The sequence below is a fragment of the Rattus norvegicus genome, chromosome 20 (assembly GCF_021556685.1).
Source record: "Rattus norvegicus strain SHRSP/BbbUtx chromosome 20, alternate assembly SHRSP_T2T, whole genome shotgun sequence".
NCBI classification, from domain to species: domain Eukaryota; kingdom Metazoa; phylum Chordata; class Mammalia; order Rodentia; family Muridae; genus Rattus; species Rattus norvegicus.
In genome coordinates, this window is record NC_141553.1 from 6,647,961 (window position 1) to 6,671,079 (window position 23,119).

At 48.3% G+C, this 23,119-nt stretch overlaps 1 protein-coding gene across 4 annotated transcripts in view; it reads right to left on the reverse strand.

Moving 5' to 3' along the window:
* Positions 1 to 10,865, reverse strand: part of Ilrun (inflammation and lipid regulator with UBA-like and NBR1-like domains) — a 66,215-nt gene extending 55,350 nt beyond the window's left edge. For 2 of the 4 annotated variants that reach the window (NM_001039607.2, NM_001410292.1), the window contains exon 1: positions 10,501 to 10,863. In NM_001039607.2, coding sequence (NP_001034696.1) covers positions 10,501 to 10,658 — 158 coding nt within the window. In that variant the 5' untranslated portion in view covers positions 10,659 to 10,863. Of the gene's footprint in view, positions 1 to 10,300 lie in introns of all 4 variants that reach the window. The other 2 variants (XR_015644545.1, XM_087596984.1) reach the window with 2 other exon arrangements.
* Between the last annotated feature and the right edge of the window lie 12,254 nt (positions 10,866 to 23,119).

Genomic DNA, 23,119 nt, shown 5'->3' on the forward strand with positions numbered 1-23,119 from the left:
ACACAGTACACACATTATACAAGTAAAACTCTTATACATAAACACATCTTTAAAAAGATTAATTAGAAAAACCAACACTAAGATGTTTCCATAATGAAAAAGAGAAAAGAAAACCATGAAGAGCGGCTGCAGTCTGGCTCTGTGGGTAGAGTGCCCACCTAGCAAGCTCCAGGGACGCATGCACTGCCAGGGGAGGGGGACAAACCCTGCCAGCCCAGCACTGGGGAGTGGAGACCACAGCACAAGGAAGTTGGCGGTTATAGGGCTATGAAAGACAACAAAAAGCAAACAGAGCAAGGAGCAGGTGTGGCGGCTCCTACCTGCAGAAGAAGGATCACCTGAACTGGGGTGCCTGTCTGGGTTAGAGCGAGACTCAGCCAGAGACGCTTTAGAAGCATGTCTCACGTTGATCAGTCATTAGAGGGTGGATGGTCTGTAACAGTGCGAGCTGATGGCCACAGTACATGAGTGCTCAGCAAGTCCCCCCAGTACCAGGATCACAGACAAATGCCATCAGGCCTGGCTTCCATGTGTATGTACGGCAGCAACTGGAAGGCTGAAGCAGAAAAGTTCCAAGTCACTAGAAGATGGGGATGTAGCTGAGCTCTAATCTCAATGCAGGAGGCCCTATGTTCCGTTCCTGGGGACGGAGGTAAAAAGGAAACATTGGTTCAGCAGGTAAATGCTTACTTTGCAAACCAGATGACTTGAGCTGCCACCTGAGATCCACAGGATCTATGTGAGCACCGTGGGATGTGCACAGCTGCTCTAACACACGCTGCAACAATAAAGAGAGAAATACAGACTGCCATGATCAAGCCTTTCCACTGGCTGAGCTGAGGCAGGACCAAGTATTCAAGGTTCCGCAGTGAGATGAGGTCTCTAACAGTTAAATACATCTCTCATTGCTCTCATAGACACCAAGCATGTCTACACACCACAGAAGATGCTTAGGGGGCATTTCCTGAGGACCGGTGTGCGAGGTGACGTTATAGAAATGTAGGCGGCACTCTGAGAAGAGTGTCTCAGAATGGTGCTGAATGCGCCAATTCCAGGAAACAAACAAACAAACCCATGCATTCCTAGGCCAGGAAGAAAGGACAGAGCACCTTCTAAGGAGAGGAAGTAGCTGGCCGCTGGGAAGGCAAAGATGTGTGGGAAATCCACCGAGGCAGTCAGCTCCTCAAGAGAGTGGGAGAGACTCCAGCAGCCTTGAGTCCACCACCCAGAGCACAGGCCTCTTAGAACTTCACAGCAAACACAGAAACCAACTGAAATGGGGAGGACCAGAAGACAGATTTCACCAAAGCAAATGTGCTAATGGTCAACAAACATAAAAGATAGAATACCGGTAATTAGGAAATAAGAATGCAGATCATGAGGAAGGGCCTGACAAGATGGCACAGCAGGTAACAGTGCTCGCTGTATGAGCCTACTGACCTCCGCTCCATCCAAAGAGCTGCCCTGACTTCCACTCACTGTGGCTCCCCTATCCACCATGCACACAATGCACACAATGATGCCAGTGTTGGTTCACACCGCCTGAGATGGCTATGTTTGTTTATTAGGACATTGAACACATGACAACGTGAGGAAACTAGGATAGGCTCCCGTTCATCCATCCTGGTAGGAAATGTAAAATCATCACTCACTGGGAAGTGTGAGCAGCTCGCAACCACTGTCACGGCCTAGCAGTGGCACTGGCAGCTTTCTGTACTTAAGGGGAATGGGTGCACAAGCTCCAGAGGGACAGACAGATAGGGGAAAAGGAAGAAAGCAGCCAGACACAAAAGGTCAAATACTTTATCCTTCTATTTATAGACTAGTTCCAGCTGAGGTAACAGAACTGAGGGCAGGTGCCAATGGCGGTGGGGGAGGGGCCTAGACAGGAGGAAGTGGTTGTGGCTGCCCCTGGGGTACTGGCTGCTGTGAAGTACTGTGAGCCCCAGGAGTGGCTCCGACTGGGGCTCACTCCTGTAATCTCAGCAAGTGGAGAGGCAGGAGGAGCTAGGAGGCTTTCTGCCAGCAAATTCCAGGGCAGCCTGTTCTATACAGCGAGGTTTAGACCAGCCGGGGTTACAGAGCAGAGCCCTGTCTCAAAACAAGCCAGCCAATTTTACAACAATTTTTCTCATTCGAACAATACCACCTGGCTAATACCCTATACCAAAAACAACTCCACACTTGTCAGTCATGATCTCATCATCCCTGCCCAAAACAAAACCCTCCACAGCAGCCAGCCACACGGGCATGCATATCCCGGACTGTGTTTTGACGCTTTATCTCTGTTATCTCATTGTAGACTAGGAATCTTCCTGGGCATCAGGAAACTTCTGATGGCTTCAGGCACTGAATTTCCTGTTGGAGATCATCAAATCATGACAGAAGCAACAATTTCTCCCTCTTTTACACTATTGCTAGCAGCTGCCCCCAAACAAGTTTTAAATCCTACCTTGGGGGCTGGGGATTTAGCACAGTGGTAGAGCGCTTACCTAGGAAGCGCAAGGCCCTGGGTTCGGTCCCCAGCTCCGAAAAAAAGAACCAAAAAAAAAAAAAAAAAAAAAAAAAATCCTACCTTGTGGGGCTGGAGAGAGAGATGGCCCAGTGGTTAAAGGCCTTACTGCTACAAGCTCAGTTCCCAGCACCCACCCTGGGTGACTCACAAGTGTCTTTAACTCCAGACCTAGGAACCCAATGCCTCTGTCCTCTGTGGGCACCTGCACTCGTGTGTACGTACTACACGAGTGCACACATAATGTTAAGTAAAAATACACAAACACACACACGACCCACTCCCTGGTACTTAGTTCTTGCTGTTGCATACACTTAGATGGACTCTGGGGCAGCGGTGCATGGGAAATGGTCAAGAAGCCAGCCCTGCAGCGGTACGGTGGCGAGGCAGTGCTCGCCTCGAACCCCAGCACTGGGGAGGCAACAGCAGGTAGATCTCTGAGTTTGAGGCCAGTCTGGTCTACACAGGGAGCTCCAGGACAGTCAGAGCTACACCAAGAAACCTTGTCTTAGGAAAAAGGAAAAAGAGGGTTGGGGATTTAGCTCACTGGTAGAGCGCTTGCCTAGCAAGCGCAAGGCCCTGGGTTCGGTCCCCAGCTCCGAAAAAAAGAAAAAGAAAAAAAAAAGAAAAGAAAAAAGGAAAAAGAAAAGAATATGCCACTGGGGGCTGGTAGGATGGCTCAGTAGGTAAATGCGTTTGTGATCCAGCCTGATGACCTGAGATGACCAAGACCTACACTGTAGGAGACAACCCAATTCCCACAGTAGAGGGAACCCAATGCCCACTTCTCCTCCCCACAAAAATAAATAAAACGTAAGCAAAACACGAGCCAATCACACCTCTGCAGTGCAGCTCCTGTCCGTGACTGGAAATGCAGCCTTACAGTAACAGCACATGTGAGCTCTTTCCCTGAGACGCCGAAGTTCTCTTCCTACTAACTAAAATGACACCCAGGCAGGCGCAACCGGAGGATGGAGGTCAAGGCTGAGCTACTTAGAAAGAACCCATCTTGGGGAGCAAAAGGAAGGGGAGAGGACCCGACGCTCCACTGATCAGGCTGCTCCCAGCCACCTGTAGCTCCAGCCCAGGCCTGGATACTCTTCTGTCCTTCAAGGACAGGCTGGGAGCACACTCGCAAACCCACATGAACAGTTTTTGTAAAAGGAACCCTGATGACCATGTTCTATACAGCTTCATAAGCTATGAATCTCAAATCCCACGTGCTACCTAAAAATGGGTGTAAAGTAAAGCCTAGAGCAAGAACTCCTGATTCTCAACAGACTCGTTAAGAGTACCACCAGAGGGCTGGAGAGATGGCTCAGTGGTTAAGAGCACTGACTGCTGGGGGTTGGGGATTTAGCTCAGTGGTAGAGCGCTTGCCTAGGAAGCGCAAGGCCCTGGGTTCGGTCCCCAGCTCTGAAAAAAAGAACCAAAAAAAAAAAAAAAAAAAAGAGCACTGACTGCTCTTCCGGAGGTCCTCAGTTCAATTCCCAGCAACCACATGGTGGCTCACGACCATCTGTAAAGGAATCTGATGCCCTCTTCTGGTATGTCTGAGACAGCTACAGTGTACTGATGCATAAAATAAAATGAATAAATCTTAAAAAAAAAAAAAAAAGAGTACCACCAGAAGTCCTGAGTTCAAATCCCAGCAACCACACAGTGACTCACAACCATCTGTAATGGGATCCGATACCCTCTTGTGGTGTGTCTGAAGACAGCTACAGTGTACTCACATACATAAAATGAATAAAGAATCCCACCATCAGACATAGGAGAACCACACCGTCAGACATAGAAAAATAACCCTGTGGGGTCCTTTTCTGAAGCTAGTGTTTGGCACATTTTTCTTTTTCTCCTTTTGGTGTTGGGGTCTGAACTCAGAGCCTCACACATGTTAAGCACACACCATCAAATGAATGACTCCCTCAGGAAAACATGCATTTGGCGTGTGTGTGTGTGTGTGTGTGTGTGTGTGTGTGTGTGTGTGTTGGGGGTGGGGTTGAAGCAAGTCTCACACATCTGAGGATGACCCTGATCCCTAATCCTCCATCTCCAGGGATTTCGTGCGGGCCAGCAAGGCCGACTCGTACATTTGTAAGAAGACTGCTGAGATATCAAGCCTCATCTTTAATCAGAAACTGGACCAGAGAAGTATTAACGCAGGGCTGTGACTGAGAGTGGGGTTAGCTCAGAGACACCAGGGGACCACACAAAGGTAAGTCACTACCCCTGATCTCAGCCTCTATGGGTGCACCTTTACTTAACAGGGGGCTCTGACAACATAACAGGAGACACCAGGGACCACACAAAGGTAAGTCACTCCCCCTGACCTCAGCCTCTCTGGGTGCACCTTTACTTAACAGGGGGCTCTGACAACACTAACGGGAGGGCATGACTGTACACGAAGGTTTTCCTCGGTTTTTTCTAGAAAACTTATGTTCCAGACAGGGGCTAGAGCTCACCTGTAGAGAGTCCTCCTACAGCCCAGAGCCTCAGTTTACACAGCATACACCAGGGGTGGTCTGTGCACCTGTAACCCCAACATGCGGCAGAGGCAGGAGGGTCAGAAGTTCAAGGTTATCCTAGGCAGAACCACAAACTCAAAGCCAGCCTGGGATATGTGAAACCCTTTCTCAGAGATAAGAAACATACCTGCCCCACCCATGGCAGTGAGCCAAAAACTAATCCATGAAGAACGAAGACCCCTAGATCCCAGAGACAGCTTAGGAGGCTTTAATGCAACATGAACTTAAGATTGGCCAACACACACACACACCCCCCACACACACACACAACTGTTAGTGAGGGAAAAACCTACAGCCATTATCACAAATTAGCCCAAGGCCAACTCTTGAATTAAGGTCCTCGTTGCTGAGTGTGGTGGCGCACACATTTAATCCCAGCACTTGGAAGGCAGAAGCAGGAAGATCTTTTTGAGTTTGAAGCCAGCCTGGTCTACAGAGCAAGTTCCTGGACAGCCAAGGCTGCACAGAGAAACCCTGTCTCAAGAAAGAGAGAAAGAAAAAAAAAAAGGCACTTACGTGGAGAACATGAAAGCGAGAGAAAGCTTGAGAGAATGGAAAGCTAACTTGAAGTCTGTAGAGTTAAAGTGAGTGAAGATGGCGAGTTCTGCCTGTGCTCTCTATGCCCACACAGAACGAGGGCTCACCGTGCGCGGCCGACCTATGATTCGGTGCTCAGCCCACACGAGCCTTCCACACGGCGGATTATATACAGCACACCATCTCCTACAGATTTTCTTTTTATTCTGTTGGCACCCGGTTTCACTATGTAGTCCTGATGTCCTGAAACTCCCTATGTAGTCCAGGCTGGCCTAGATTCACAGAACTCTGCCTACCTCTGCTTCTCTAATGCTGGAATGAATGATGTGTATCATTGTGCGTGTCTCTCTACAAATTCCTTAATTCATAGCCCAGTCACATGTATCAAAGAAATTCCACTGACAGGAAATTATGCTCATCTACAAACTATTCCGTTTAGCTGTTTTGGTGACAGGGCTTGAACCCAGAACATCATGGAGGCTAAGCAACTACTCTAACCACTGAGCTACATCCCGTCTTCAGCTCAGTCTCTGAATATTGAATTTATCCATGTGGGGCAGAGTCACTTTAAGAGGAAGTTCTGACGTTGCTGGCAGTTTAAGTATTAGAAAAATGCTCTAGAAAGGGGAGTGGGGGGGTGGGCTGGAGAGATGGCTCAGCGGTTAAGAGCACTGACTGCTCTTCCAGAGGTCCTGAGTTCAATTCCCAGCAATCACATGGTGGCTCACAACCACCTGTAATGAGATCTGATGCCCTCTTCTGATGTATCTGAAGACAGCTACAGTGTACTTAATATATAATAAATAAATCTCTTTTAAAAAAATAAAAAAGGGGCTGGAGAGATGGCTCAGGGGTTAAGAGCACTGACTGCTCTTCCAGAGGTCCTGAGTTCAATTCCCAGCAATCACATGGTGGCTCACAACCATCTGTAATAGGATCCGATCCCCTCTTCTGGTGAGTCTGAATACAGCGACAGTGTACTCACATACATGAAATAAATAAACATTTAAAAAAATAAAAAATAAATAAAAATAAAAAAGAAAACAATGGTGCACACCTTAAGTCCCAACACTGGGGAAGCTTCGGCAGGAGGATCTCTGAGTTCCAGGCCAGCTAGAGTTACAGAATGAGACCCTATCTCAAAAGAAACCAAAAATCATAAAACAGAATTATTTGGGAAGGAAGGACAGGCACCTGGATCTCAGCTTCTGGATGTGGAAGCAGGAATCAGGTGCTCTAGGCCAGCCTAGACTATGCACAACCCTGTCTCAGCCAAAAAAGAAAAGAAAAAAGAAAAAAGGCAGAAGGAGGTAGATAACATATAAGACCGGTATGTCAGCAAAAGTACTTTGGGAAGACTCAGGATCTTCATTTTAAAATGACAGTTTTTACCCGTGTTGCAACTTTGCTGTCTCAGATGCTTACTATTTAAAGCCCTACATCCTTTTACCTGTCTTTGTCTGTATCTCAAACCTCACAAGCCTTTGTCACTCTGAAGACCTGAAGGCACTTTCCAACTGTTTGGAGTGATATGTTAAACAGGTGTTGAGGAGCATTTATCTAATAAAGTCTTTGGTTGACTGACTGGGTTCTAGAGACAGTGTCTCTGTGTAGCCATGGCTTTCCTGCACTGGCTCTGTAGACCAGGTTGGCCTTGAACTCAGAGAGCCACCTGCCTCTGCCACACACGTGCAGCGACTACAGGTGTGAACAACTATCAAGTTAGTTGGTCGATGGGGTCTTTTTTTGTGTGGTTCTGAGAACTTACGGTTTTTTAATTAAAAAATGAGTGGGGTGGTAGTGGTGCACGCCTTTAATCCTACCACCCGGAAGGCAGAGGCAGCTGGATCTCTTGGGAGTTTGAGGCCACCCAGGTCTTCATGGGAAGTGCCAGGCTGGTGGGAGTTACATAATAGAGATTCTGTCTCATAAAAAACAACCAGCAAGGACTAGAGAGATGGCTCAGTGGTTAGAGCACTGACTGCTCTTCCAGAGGTCCTGAGTTCAATTCCCAGCAACCACATGGTGGCTCACAACCATCTGTAATAGGATCCGACGCCCTCTTCTGGTGTGCCTGAAGACAGCTTTAGTGAACTCACATAAATGAATGAATAAATAAATAAACTTTAAAAAAAAAAAAAAGGGGGCTGGGGATTTAGCTCAGTGGTAGAGCGCTTGCCTAGGAAGCCCAAGGCCCTGGGTTCGGTCCCCAGCTCCGGAAAAAAGAACCAAAAAAAGCTACTTCCACAGCCACAGTGTACTTATATAAAATAAATAAATAAATCCTTAAAAAAAACTACTTCCACAGCCACAGTGTACTTATATAAAATAAATAAATAAATCCTTAAAAAAAACTACTTCCACAGCCACAGTGTACTTATATAAAATAAATAAATAAATCCTTAAAAAAAAACTACTTCCAAAGCTCCTAGGGACAAATGCAAAATAAAAATTAAAATAAAATAAAGATTTAAAAAAAAAAAAAAAACCAACAAACCCAAGCTCTGTTATGGTTACTCTGTGTGAGTACTGCATGCAGGTGTATGGAGGTCAGGTCAACCGTTGGTAGTTCTTGACAGGGTTTCTCTGTGTAGACCAGGCTGGCCTGCAACCCACAGAGATCTGCCTGCCTCTGCCTCCAGAGTGCTGGGACTTGCACAACCACATCTGGCTGGCCAGTCATGTTCCTGTTACTTTTCTCAATCACATGTCTCACCTACTCCTCACTTGTCACAAACCCTGAAACCGCCTCAGAGAGCACCTACCCCTGGGGCATATAAAACTAGTTGTGCTGGGTTTGTGGTCAATTTAACCGTACTAGTTAACCCTGGCAGCACTAAAGGCTTAGCTGGGCCTGCCTGATGGCTCACACCTGTAACCCGGCACTCACCAGAAAGGATCAAGCGCCCCGGGATCTCTTCGGTATTTAAATGGTCAAGCCAGGAGAAACTAGGGAGAAAGGATGTTCTTTTCCTACCAAACTGCCCAACTCCCTAGTGTAAATAAGAGGAAGCAAGGAGCTGGGAGGTGGGAGGCAGAAAAACGAAGTGGACACCACAAGCTAGAGTTCCTAGAAACTACAGCGTCTAGAACCTATCACGCCGTCTCAGTCACAGCCTATTAAAACAGGCTCTCAGTGTACCCTGGTTAGCCTGGAACTTGCTATATAGACCAGCCTGGCCTCAGCTCACTTAGATGTCCCAGGTTTAAAGGTGCACACAGAGGAAACCCACCCAGTTGGTGCTCAGAAAGTTAGCTCTACATTCCCCAAATCAGATCATGTGGACCAAACACACAAGCACGGGAGGATCAGCGGGGCGGGCTCAGCGACCGCAGAGTCAGTTTCTAGCACCCACTACTAGCAGATCCCAGCCCAGATGTACCCGATGCCTCTGGCCTCCAAAAGAACCTGCACACACTCACACATAATTAGAAAATAATGGGGTTGGGGATTTAGCTCAGTGGTAGAGCGCTTGCCTAGCAAGCGCAAGGCCCTGGGTTCAGTCCCCAGCTCCGAAAAAAAACGAAAAGAAAAAAAAGAAAATAATAAAAATAAACTTAAGTCTTTTTTAAAGACATAAACAGAACTCACAAGTTACTTGTTTAAAACTGAGGCCGTGTCCTCCTTTTAATGCCCCCCAGTTTACCAAACACTAAAATAGCAGCCCCGTTCTTGTAATGATTTTTTTTTAAAAGATTAATAGTGAAAACATGCTTCACCTCTGGTTCTCATCTACAGATAAGCATCAGTGAGGTGGGGGGCACCAGGCAAGAGGAGGAGAAAAAAATCTAAGCTTACCACCTCTTCTCAGACATTGCTCAGGGCATCGGATGGACATGGAAATAAATGGGAGTTTGTTCAAGGGATGCCAAGAGAAACAAGATTCCACATGTCAGGGCACTGAACGCTCAACACAGGGCAAAGGGCATGCACCTCCTTGCTTTCTGCCCAAATCCCGAGTAGTTGCTTCACCAGAGAGCCTTTCAAAGGCAGTCTGATGGTCTCCAGTTCCTCCCTCACCCCGAGTGAACTTAACAATCCCTACTTGGGAGACCAGGGGCAAGTCTTGCTTATCAAAACAGCACGTGCTGCAGTTCCGAGCCAAGACACACCTCGGTACCGTAGTCAGATAGCTCCACTTCAGTCTGTACAACCCAACTACAAACAGGGCAAAACACCTGGTTCCCAACCTGACCATTTCCCCAGCGTTCCATCAAACAAGCCCATCCATTCCCAGTATTCGGTAAGCCTGTCAAAGTTCCCAAGACCAAGCCTCTGCCCGGGACTCCAATGTCTTCACAAAGTTCCTGCCCTCCAAGATAGGGCTCCTTCCCTCCACTTTCTGAAGACTTTTCCCAGTCCTTTTCGTAGGCCTGGCACTCCAGGTCCTCCATTAGATGTCACCTCTCCCTGGCACAACTCTTCCTATCTCCCCATATCCAGTCGTGAAAACACCATTTGTGTTCCCTCCGCCCCCAAAAGTCATTTTCTCCCTTATCTCTGCTCAAAGAGACACACGCACTCGATCCATTCTCAGCCCCGGGACCTCTCCCGCGCCCAGAGTTCGACCTCAGCACCTAACACACTCCCTCGAGTTTCCTCACAATCCTGTCATCCTCAGCTCCTACACTTCACACCTATTTAAAAGGAAAACACTTCGCAACTCTCATTTCCTGCGCGTTCTACTCCCAGAACACACACTTTCCGTCCCAGATCGACTACCTTGGCTTCCACTCCACCACTTCTCCCTTCTTCCCATGTTCTTGGAGCCCGGACTCCCAGCTACTTCCCCGCTTGGGCCGGGCCCGGCCCTGCCCTGCCCTGCCCTGCCCTGCCGGACCCTGAGAGCAGGCTCGGTGTCTTTTCCCTCGGGGCCGTGAAGCCGCTGCCAGCAGGGCTGGCTCCGCGTGGGGCAGGCTCACCAGTTGGTCATGTCCAGGAAGAAGGCGCAGCCGGCCGGGTTGAGCTGAAAGCCGAGTAGCCGCTGGAACTCGGAGATGAGCACGTCCTTGTCTGTGGTGCCCAGGCAGCTGAACTTCTGCATGAGCTCGGGGTCTAGGTCCACGTCCATGCCCTCCATGGCGGGGGGCCCGGACGCACAGCTTCCACCGCCCCGACCTGCTTCTCCACGGGCGGCCGCCGCGCCCGGGCCCGGGCCCACGAAGGGCGGCCCGCTGCTGGCCGGCGCCGCGCGCTGCTCCGAGACAGGCCCCAGGCCTCTCACCGCCTCATGGGCTGCGCGCGCCGCGACGCGCCGCACCGCTCGCTCCCTCTCTCGCTGGCTTTTGGGCTCGCGCTCCCCCCCCTCCCACCCCCCCCAGCGCCCGCCTCCGCCGCCGCCGCTACCGCCGCCGCGGTTCGCAGCACCGCCGCCTCCGCCTCCTCCCGGGCCGCGCCCAACGCGCACGCGCGGGGCCGCCCGGGCCCCGCCCCTTCCTCTCCCGAAAGCCCGCCTTTAGTGACGTCATAACTCGGTGACGTATCTCGCGTGACCTCACCGCGACTGAGAGGAGGGGGCAGGAAATGGGGAGCCGGAAAGGGCGGCTCTGGGCGGGCCTCTGTCCTCGCGGGAGTCTCCACGCTGCGTGGGAGGAGTCACGAGTTGGGGTGTGCTTCGAAGACAAGCAGCCCCACCCCTCTTCGGATTGGGAACCAGAAGTCGCCTCGGGGACAGAGACCCGTCCAGGTCAAAGTGCAAAGGGCACCGCAGAGCGGGCTCTTGCTCCTCCTCCGCTCTCAGAGGACCAATTCAAACGACACTTTCCCAAAGGGGGTCGCAGCCGTGCACGCTTAGTCTCTGGTCTCTGCCCTGAGTTTCTCATGACTGCCTATGTTACTATGCAACCTTAGCATGACGTCTCGGGAAAATAAAGGCAGCCTCATGCAAGCATCAGTCATAGGTCAGAGGAATACTCCGCTCGCTGCCAGACCCGATCCTTTGCAAAGGAAGGTCAACACCTGAGAATTTAGGCAAATCTCGTTCTGTCTCTAAAATCCAAGACAAAAAAAAAAAAAAAAGACTGTAGTTAGTATCGAGTGTATGTACTTCTCTGAGTTTCCATTTGAAGCCTAAGGATTTAAGGATTTAGAAAGCTGTGGACAAAAAAAAGAACCAAAAAAAAAAAAAAAAAAAAAAAAAAAAAAAAAAAAAAGAAAGCTGTGGACAGACTCATCTGTCCTTTCTGTCACCAAGACTTTTCTCAGTGACCCCTACTATCAGATACGACTAGGTACGAAGATGGGGGTGGGCAAGAAATGATCTGCAATTGGGGACCTGGCTTAATCAGCTGCTTCGTTGCAAGCGTGAAGACCTGAGTTCCTGAGAGCAGATACTCTGCTCTCACATATAAGACCTGGCTGACAGCCGAGGGTGGCGGCACCGGTCTCTCCCACTTTTAATCCCAGCCCTGGGGAGGCAGGCAGATTTCAGTGAGTTTGATGCCAGCCAGAGATACTCTAGACCCTGCCTTTGAAGAATAATTAAACCACCCCCAGCACTCCAGAGGCAGAGGCAGGCCTGCACTTGGCTTTGATCTCCTCATCCTCCTACCCCTACCTGCTGGGATAACTGGGATTTGTCACAATGACTACTGGGGAGACACACTCAGTTGAAGTCAGTGGGCCTCGGACTGAAGCTCAGGGATCACCTGACGATTTTTATCCTATTCAACTTTTAAGATCAGTGCCTTGAGCAATGCAGTCATTGCTGATAGTTTGCTCTGCAGTTCAACCTGATTAAAGATTAACAAGTTTAACCATGTGTACTGGTGTGTTTGAATTGCATTTATCTCACCAACAGCAAGAGGAACAGAGCTCAGGGTGGTCGGCATGACGGTCTGTGTGTTCCTACCGTTGGCACTGCTTCCAAACACCCTACTGCTCAGTCATGGTTCCTTAAAACATAAACTACCAAGTTAGCTTCATACCGCATGCCTGTAATCCCCACAGTTGGGAGGCAGAGGATCAGGATGGGAGGCCAGCCTTAACTGCTTAGTAAGGTCAAAATGAGCCTGGGTTACATGAGACCTTGTCTCGAAAAAAACCAAAAGACAGCCTCAGACACACCTGTGATCTCAGCACTTGGGAGGCAAAGGGTGGAGAATAGGGAATTGAGGGCCAGCCTCCACTACACAGGGTATTTGAAACCAGCCCTGGTGACTTGAGACTCTGTCTCAAACAAAACAAATTAGAGCCAGACAGGGTGGTTTATGTCTGTCATCCCAGTGCTGGGAATCCTATACAGGGGACTGAGGCAGGGGCATTGCTATTTGTTTAAGGCCAGTCTGGCTGCAGGATGAGTTTGAAGACAGTTTGAATAATATATCTCAATAAATGAAAAACAAAAGCTGGGGAAACTCATCCTCCAGGTTTAGAGAGAGACCCTGCTTCGGAGAAGTGGGAAAAGACATGACAGAGAACACCAGTCACTGGGTCGGGCCTTCGAGCATGGGTGAGTGTGTGCAGGGTGCGAATATAGACCGTTGGAGGACACTTTGGGGAGCTGGCTTTCTCCTTCCACTGTGGAATCTGAGGCTCAGGTTGGGAGACTTGTACAGTAAATGCTTTTGCCATCCGAGCCGTCTCACCAGTCCAATAAACTAATCTCTAAATGGAAAAAGAGAGGAAGTTTGAAAGGATCAATTACAAAATATTAACCACTGGGCTAGAGAGATGGCTCAGTGGTTAAGAGCACTGACTGTTCTTCCAGAGGTCCTGAGTTCAAATCCCAGCAACCTTACATGATGGCTCTGATGCCTTCTTCTGGTGTGTCTGAAGACAGCTACAGCATATATATATATATATATATATATATATATATATATGCACAAAATATGCATTTATTAAAAAAAGAAAAGGAAAAATGTTACACAGACCTCTTCCTAGGGAGTGAGGTTACAGGGTATATACATGATCCCTTTTGAAGTTAAGGCAGGGTCTCGTTGTGTAACCCTGGCTGGCCTGGATCTCTTCATGTAGACCAGACTGGTCCTAAATTTCTGTGTACCCAAGGATGACCTCAAGTGTTGTCCTCCTGCCTCTGTGTACCAAGTGCTGGGATTAGAGGCATAAATCACACCTGACTTACAATATCCTTTTTATTAAAGTTTATTCCTCTCGGGGTTGGGGATTTAGCTCAGCAGAAGAGCGCTTGCCTAACAAGCGCAAGGCCCTGGGTTCAGTCCCCAGCTCCGAAAAAAAGAAAAAAAAGTTTATTCCTCTCAGTTTGAGTTAATATAGCAACTGCCCCATGTCCTTAACTTTCCAAATTATTTTTCTCAAGATAAAAATGGTTGGATCTGGGGCTGGGGATTTAGCTCAGTGGTAGAGCGCTTACCTAGGAAGCGCAAGGCCCTGGGTTCGGTCCCCAGCTCCGGAAAAAAAGAACCAAAAAAAAAAAAAAAAATGGTTGGATCTTTCCAGGAAAGTCCCTAAGGTCACAGAGCCACAGATAGTTTTGGAAAAGCTTCAGGTACCCAGAACTCGGCTTTCTCGCTGCAGAAAAAATCCCCAGGGGTTTTTCTTTATACGTTTGTTTACTCTGAGGGCAAGATCTTTTAGATCACAAGCAAGTCAACAAAAAGATGGCAGACCGATGGAAACACACAGCAGCCTCAGAGGTGGGTGAACCCTCGGAGGGGAGGCCGAGCTGGAAAAAGCCCCAGGGTTTCGCTGTCCTTTGTTCTCTCTAAATTGGAGAAGCCGAGGCAGGAGATTATTCAGCGACTCTGTCCATCCTTGGAGCCTGAGAGAACTCTGAGTCTTGAATTCTGGCACTCTCCCACTGCCTTGGTAGAGTTCTCGAAGGACTCCCAACCAAAGAAAACCTCTTGGAGGTGCTACTCCTTACCTACATTCCTTTTGTTAAAGTTCGATTTCTCAAATTATCAGTTACATTTTACTTTTAAAACCTGTTTATGGCCTAGTGTGTGAAGACACCTGCTGCCAAGCCTGGATAAGTTTAGTGCATTCTCTGAATCCAAATGGGAAAAGGGGAGACTGATTTCTGACATGTGTTCTTTTTTTTTTTTTTCTTCTTTTTTTTTTTTTCTTCTTTTTTTTTTTTTGGAGCTGGGGACCGAACCCAGGGCCTTGCGCTTCCTAGGTAAGCGCTCTACCACTGAGCTAAATCCCCAGCCCCCTGACATGTGTTCTTACACACATGTACACACACGCATGCGCATCCATCCCTAACTAAATGTAATAAAAATAAAATTTATTTACGTATTTGTTTTGAAGCAGTGTTTTACTATATGGCTCAGATTAGTGTCAAATTCTGATTCTCCTGCTTCAGGTTTCCAAGGGCTGGAATGATAGGTATCACCCCCCACCCCCACCCCATGCCTATCTAGTCAACAGCAAAATATATTTATTTATTTGGAATGATTTAGGATTAGAGTCCAGGAAACTCCAGATTCAAGTTGTCTTGAAAATGCGCTGTGGGGGCTGGGGATTTAGCTCAGTGGTAGAGTGCTTACCTAGGAAGCGCAAGGCCCTGGGTTCGGTCCCCAGCTCCGAAAAAAAAAAAAAAAGAACCAAAAAAAAAAAAAAAAAAGAAAATGCGCTGTGAGCTTTTATAAAATGATGTTTTTAAAAACGTCTTTTCACCACAAAGGGCTTGGAAATGGCAGCGACTTGTCAGTCAGTAATTGTGATTGGTAACGCAGAAGACATTTGTAGGAAAGGGAATGGGTGTGGTCTAGGTTTCCCGGAGGTTTGGTATAGGGAAGTCCATGGTATAGGAGCTCATCAGAAGCTAGTGATGTTTGAAAGCCAGTCTGCACACAGTGTATATGTGTGCACATGTGTGTGTGTGTGTGTGTGTGTGTGTGTGTGTGTGTGTGTGTGTGTGTGTGTACGTATGAGTACAGATATTTGAAGAGTTTGGAAGACATTGTTAGGTCCCTGGAGCTGGGGTTATAGGCAGTTCTGAGCTACCTGACATGGGCACTGGGGACCATCCTCTGGTCCTCTGCCTGAATAAAGGAATTTAGGACTCATGGGATATGGGGCTGCTTCAGATTGTCCACAGCCACTGACCCGGAGCTGCCTCATGCAGAGGTGTGATTTTGCCAGGAGCAGATAGTTTTTCAGATTGTGTGACATTTGAAATTCTGGACACTTTGAGAGCAAGTGTGAGTGCTAGGGCCCTGAGAGGCAGGGTTGTTGTGGTTGGTATGTTATGAAATACAATGTGGAGGGGGGGTGCCTTTGGTGCCCCTGAGTCAGTATGCCATGCAACTGACCTGGTGGGAAGGAGGTTTATTGGGGGAGGGGGAGGGGTGGAGGCCTGGGAAGGAGATAGAAGCAGACAAGTGGACAGAACTGTGAGGGCAGAGAGAGAAAGGAGGGCGCCTGCAGAGAACAGATAGAGGGGAAACTGGGGAAAGAGTGAGCTGCTGAATGACAGGTGGGTTTTTATATGGAGCACACACAAGACACACCTGAGGCAGTGGCCCGTCGTGACACAAGTGGCCCGTCGTGACATAAGCAATTGCTAGGTCCCCGAGAGCAGGCCAGAGGAACTGCCCGTAAGCTAGCATGGGGGGGGTTGTTGGTTGTTGGTCGTGGTTTGTTAGGTAGTCAGGCTCGAAAAAGAGGAAGAGGAGGACGAGGAGGAGGAAGAGAAGAAAGGAAGAAAGGATTATATATCCTGACTGTGAAGATCAAACTTGCCCCAAGAAACTGCAGTATGACTCCCATAATCAGCAGGAAGCAGTCTGATGATAACGGCACCCTTTTCCGACCCCTGACTTTACTCAGAGATCTCTTTCCTTTCCCCTCTGTCCTTTCTTCTCTCTTATCCAGTGTTAGAGGGCTGGGAGGGTGGAAGAAAGAAGAGTCCACCAAATAGCAGAGATACCTCAGGCCCTGTCTTAACACCTTCTTCCCAGGAAAGTTCTGGTACAAGTTGTAGAGAGCCATCGGCCCCTAGAGCAGGAAGTGGGTGTGAGGAGTGTGTAGATCTGCTTCTGGGACTTCCTTTTCTCCCCTCCCTCTTACGTTCCCCAGCTTTCGGTCTCGATTCTGCTCTATCACGTGAGTTTGTAGAACTAGCTGGTCACAACTGCGGGATGTTACCGCCTTGTGTTAGAAAAAGGAGGGGGCTGGGGATTTAGCTCAGTGGTAGAGCGCTTACCTAGGAAGCGCAAGGCCCTGGGTTCGGTCCCCAGCTCCGAAAAAAAAGAACCAAAAAAAAAAAAAAAAAGGAGATCTCCCTCCCAGAAGGGAATCTTCCTTCAGAAATGAGTTTTGTAGGAGAGGAACCTCATGACCAAGGTGGGCAGGGCATGGGTGTGGCCCGGAGGAGGGAGAGCATTTTATGTGTTTTTGTTTTTTTTTTCTTTTCTATTTTTCGGAGCTGGGGACCGAACCCAGGGCCTTGCGCCTGATAGGCAAGCGCTCTACCACTGAGCTAAATCCCCAACCCGGGAGAGCATTTTAAAAGCAGCATCATTACAGAGCTGATGTAAGGATGCCTTAATGGAACCGCAGGCTTCTATTTAAAACCTGGGGACGGTGGTAGGGGTGGGAGTGAGGGCCTTAACTGCTCTTCCAAAGGTCCTGAGTTCAATTCCCAGCACCCACAGGGCAGTTCACTACGGTCTGATGCCGTATCTGGTGTGCAGGTGTACATGCAGACAAAATACCAATCTACATAAAATATATATAAATAGAGCCCAGGGGTGATCCCTGCTCTGTTGGCTTGACTTTAATCCTGACACTTGAGGAGGCAGAGGCTGTGGGTTCCAAACTAGCCAGGGCCATAGGAGACCCCCGTCTCCAAACAAACCACAGAACAACAGAGAGGAGCCTCGCTAGGAGAGAAAGCTTAAAGGAAGATAAAAGGAGATGGCGGCCTGGGGAAGAGGAGGGGAGGGGAAGGGCATAGGGAGGGTCAGGAGTGTGGAGAGGAGAGGCAGGAGGGAGGGTCAGGAGTTGGGGAGACAAGGTGAAGAGGCTCCGGAGAGCTTTCAAGGAAATCTCCTGATCAAAAGGAAGCATCTGACCTGGACTTTTATATTCTTTCTGAGGGCGTTAGGGAGTTCCCCACCATGTGATGTGGTCTGGGGCAGGATGACACACTAGAGGCTGTAAAAAAAAAAAAAAAAAAACAGCCCCACAACCAAGTTGTTGGGTGGGAATGGCCTGATTTCTTCAGCCTGAAATCTGACTCCTATGACCCAACTGCTTGTTTTTTGTTTTTTGTTTTTTGTTTTTTTTTTTTTTTTTTTATTGGTTCTTTTTTTCCGGAGCTGGGGACCGAACCCAGGGCCTTGCGCTTCCTAGGCAAGCGCTCTACCACTGAGCTAAATCCCCAGCCCCTTGTTTTTTGTTTTGTGTTTTGTTTTGTTTCTTTTTTAATATCAAATCAGTTCAACACATTCCTGTACCAAATACGTTTCTGCAGTAATTTGTAACGTTCCTGTGTCTGGGTGATTTTAATATGTTGGAAGCACATTCGGTACTAGGTACTAAATTAAAACCGTTTTGTTTTTGGCCACCTAAATTAAAAAAAAAATGTGTTCATAATTTCTGCTTCCCTTTCCTCCCTCGGATGTTTAGTCTAAACCCTTCTTCGGCATACCGTAGGTTTGCCTTTTTTTTTTTTTTTTTTTTTTTCCGGAACTGGGGACCGAACCCAGGGCCTTGTGCTTCCTAGGTAAGCGCTCTACCACTGAGCTAAATCCCCAGCCCCCTGCCTTTTTTCATTAACTGTCATCAGACATATATGTGCATGTATGTACAACCTACTCTGTGTGTGATGCTACTGTGTATGATTTGGTGCTGTGCTCCCCGCCCTCCAGGAGAGATGGCTTCTCGTGCTGTCAGCAATCCTGGCCTTTGATTCTTTGTGTAGGGCTGTGGCCGTGTGGGCTTGGGGCATCTGGGAGCTTGTCCTTGTTTGACAGCCTTGTTGGTAAGACTTTATAAGTGTAGCTTCTGACATTCCTCACAGCAAACCCCCTGTTCTTCTGGCTTTTAACCTTTCATAATATCCCTGAACCTTAGGTGGGCCATGGTGCCTGGCTGATAGGACATTCTCTTGTGTTTTGTTTTGTTTGAGACAGGGCCTATGGGGTCCTGGCTATTCTGTGATGTGACAATATGACACTTTATTTTTCAAGTCTTTTTTTTTTTTTCTTCTTTTTTTCAGAGCTGGGGACCGAACTCAGGGCCTTGCGCTTGCTAGGCAAGCGCTCTACCACTGAGCTAAATCCCAACCCAACATAATATGACACTCTTGATTTCGATTTTTCCTTTTTTTTCCTTTCTTTCTTTCTTTCTTTTTTTTTTTTTTTTTTTTTTGGACACTGTTTTCCTGTATAGCTATTCTGGCACTCATTCTATAGCCCAGACTGGCCTTGAACTCAGGGATCTGACTGCCTCAGCCTCAGCCTGAGTGCTGGGATTAAAGGGGTGTACCACCGCTGACCAACACATACTTCTTTGAATTTCACACATACATCTATTGTCATGTTAGGTGGGGTTGGGTGGAAATCATGGCCCCAAGGGGAGAACTGCAGCCTCCCTGTCCCTCCCTGACAGAACCCTACTTACACAACAAAAAAAGGTATCTTTTACTTGCCTGATGATGTAATTGTAATCGTCATCTCAGCGGCTTACTGCCTTCTGCTAGCATAGGTCTGGCCCTGAAAGCCTCTAACCTCTGTACAATGTACAATCTGATCTAGACCAGAAATGTTTTCAGCTTCCGAGATTTGCTGCTCAATAAGCCCACCCTTCCAAGTTCTTTCTGAGCTCTGGCTGGCTGGTTCTGGCTCAAACGCCTCTCCACACTGACTGATTCAATCTGGCGTCTCTTGGCTTCTCATGGAGTTGCTCCGACTGGCCTTTTTTTTTTTTTTTTTTCTTTTTTTCGGAGCTGGGGACCGAACCCAGGGCCTTGCGCTTGCTAGGCAAGCGCTCTACCACTGAGCTAAATCCCCAACCCCCCCGACTGGCCTTCTTCTGACAGAGCAATCTAATCTTCTGATCCTTCTCATTCTCTAGCTCGGTCTCTCTTCACCCAGTCTCTGTAAAAACTCTCCCAGTCAAACTGCCTTATTCTTCCCTCCCTCTCTGCACTGCCTCCTTAAGTTGTTTCCCTTTCCTCTCTACTCGGGAGAGCAGATCTGAGTCTGTCAAATCTTTCTCTGGTTCCTCACTTTGTCTGCCTCTCGGTTAGACATCGATTTCAAACACCGGTGCTTCCTTCTATAAACTTTACCTTCCTTGTTTGGGATTAAAGGTGTGTACTAAGGGCCTGCCTGTATCCCAGTCAGAGGGATTAAAGGTTTGTGTGAGGGCTGAGCCAGGCCATAACACAATCTCCCCGGTTCACAGTATGACCAAATATCCTGCAATAACAACAACAAAAAAATAACACCGGATATGTGACACTTCCCAGCGATTCTCTGGCTTACATAGCTTCAGGAGTACCAGAAGTATATGGTAATGGATGACCTTCCCCCCCCCCCCACACACACACACAGGAATTACCCTATAAAGGGAACCTGCTTAAGGTCCTTCTGGTCAGACTGAGCCTCTTGAGGCAGGGTCTTCTGGGGTCTGGAACATAGCCACAGAAAGGGGTCCACAGAGAGGTGAGGGTGAAATGGACTGTGACCAGGAGTTGAGACAGATATAATAAGGTCTAGAGTCCAAGGGGGCAGGGTCTGTCACCAAATGTGGGACCGCTGAGCAGAGTCTGACATGGGCTAACACAGGCAACGGGCTGCCCAGACTCCGCCCCTGCAGAGAAGAAGGGACTCCCCGAACCAGCCCATGTGACCTGAGCCACTAAGTCAGGCTGGAAGCTGAGGATCCAGGGGCTTCTCAGAGAACTAGGAGTTGCGTTTGTCTCTGCAGGGAAGAGCCAAGTTCTGAACTTTAAGACTTCAGGGCTGCTGGGTGCTGGTGGCACAGGTCTTTAATCTTAGCATAGAGTGGTGCGGGAGTCTCCAGTCGATGTGGGAATTCAGTGCCATGGTAGAGTTAGAGTTGTTGCCTGACATGCACGAGGGTCCAATCCCTGGCGCCGTGAAAGAAAAGGCTTCGGTAAAAGCAGTTTTGTATTTCACGTGGGTACCACATTTGATTTATAATCTGTTCTTTGCTCTGTGTTCCCAAACTTGGTAGTCCATCAGACCGAGAGAACTTGGACATCTGATTTAGACAACATAATAAAAATTATATAGGTATATGAAGTTGTTTTGTTTTGTTTGGGGGATACACGAGTATACACCCATGTAGAGGCCAGAGAAGAATATTGGATAACTTCCTCAATGGCCCTCTGTCTTTTTATTTTATTCTTGTATTGGCTGGGTGTGCTGGCGCAGGTCTTTACTCCCAGCAATCAGAGGTTAAGTGGATCTCTGAGTTTGAGGCCAGCCTGGTCCTCACAGAGAACCTCTGTGTCTTTTTATGTGGATAGGAGGGTCCCCCGCATGCATTTATGTGCACTCCATGCATTCCTGCCCACCTTATCTTCTGAGACAGAGTTTCCCACTGAACCTCAAGCTAGACTAGGCAGCCTGGCCAGGGAGTTCCCAGCATCCATCTCTCCACGGTGGGGGTACAGACACACCCAGCCATGCCTGGCTTTCACACCAATTGGAATGACATCAGCTCAGGTTCTCTTGTTTTCACAGCAAGGACTCACCCTCTAAGCCTTTCCCCAGGGCCTGTGTGTGAATGCTTTAGAAAACTGTAGTGTCTGTCTGTCTGTCTGTCCCGGTCTGTCTGTGTCTGTCTGTCTCTACCTCTGTCTCTCTGTCTCTCTGTGTAGGTCAGAAGACAACCATAAGGAACCACTTTTCTTCACTTCCATGCTGTCTCTGGGAACTGAACTCTCTTTTGTGTTTGTCTCCAGTCAAACACAAAAGCCTTTACCCACCGAATCACCTCACCTCAGACTGGGGGAGTACTGAGGTTTTTTTGTTGTCTTTTTGAGACAGGATTTCTCTGTGCGGCCTTGGCTGTCTTGGAACTTGCTCGGTAGTCCAGGCTAACCTTGAACTCAGAGATCTACCTGCCTTTGCCTCCTCGGTGCTGGGGTCAAAGGCTTGTGCCACCACCTCCTGGCTCCCAGTAAGAGTTTTGCTGAGATAAACCAAATATCCAAATTGTAGTTCAAAGCTGGATCGGTGGTGCATATGTGTAATTCCATCACTGGGAGGCTGAATCGGGAGGATCCGGGGTTCATGGACAGCTTTGTCGCAACAGAGAGTGGTAGAGGAGCCTGAGTTCTTTCAAAGAACCTAAGCCATCCGCGATCTAATACAATTGGGAAGACCCACCTCTAATCCAGCTCTTCTGTGGCAGGAAGACCCCCCCTCTAACCTGGGCCACTCCTCCTGCTGAAATCATATTTAAAGGAGATGGAGGAAGGAAGCCTAGGTCTTTGCCTTCACTGGTATCACGGCCGACTTCTTCAGGATTCCAGTGTGTACCCAAGGCTACGGGAGACATCCAGCCTCGGTGACTGACAACTTCTCAATTGTTGGAGCCATTTTTTGGATTATTTGGACCACAGTCTGTGAGTCATCCTAATTAATTCCAGAGAGGGAGGGAAGGGAGGGAGGGACAGAGGGAAGGACAGAAGGAGGGAAAGAGAGATAAGCTCTTTTGTTACTCCAGAAAGCCAGACCTGAAAGAGGGAACTTGAACTGAGGAATTTACCTAAATCAGACAGGCCAGACTGGCCTGTGAACCTGTCTGCCAGATTTTTTTTAAAAAAAGATTTCTTTATTAGATATAAGTACACTGTAGCTGTCTTCAGACACACCAGAAGAAGAGGTCATTGGATCCCATTATACATGGCTGTGAGCCACCATGTGGTTGCTGGGAATTGAACTCAGGACCTCTGGAAGAGCAGTCAGTGCTCTTAACCGCTGAGTCATCTCTCCAGCCCCTCTTTATTTTCATTTATGTATTTATTTATTTTTGAGGCATGGTTTCTCTGTGCAGCCCTGGCCATCCTGGAACTTTCTCTGTAGACCAGGCTGGCCTCTACCTCAGAGATCCACCTACCTATGCTTCAGGAACGCAGGAGTTACAGGTGTGGTGGACAAACTCACCAGGTTTGGGGTTGGGGGGGGCAGACAGATCTTAAGTATACAGCCTGGTAATTAGTTCTTTTTGTTTTTGTGGGCTTTTGAGACAGGTCTCACCATAAAACACTAGCAGGCTTGAGAAACTGTCTAGACTGGGCTGACCTTGAACTCACAGAAATCCTCCTGCCTCCGCCTCTGGAGGGCCAGCATGACAGTTGTGCACCTCCCAAGTCCTGGGAGTACAGTGCTCGCCTTGAAATACTTTTTGCATGTGTGGTACTGGGGCTTGAACCCCAGACCTGGCACCATCTTATTTATTTTCTTCTGGGGAGGGTAGGGCTGTCAACGTTAATTATTTCGAGATGGGCAGGTGAGTTTCCCAAGTTTCAGGAAATCCCAGGGATCAGTGTGCCTAGAAAATTACTCATTAAGCCCTGCACTGGGAACGCTACCTTTGTAATCCTGGCACTTTCCCTGGCGGGTC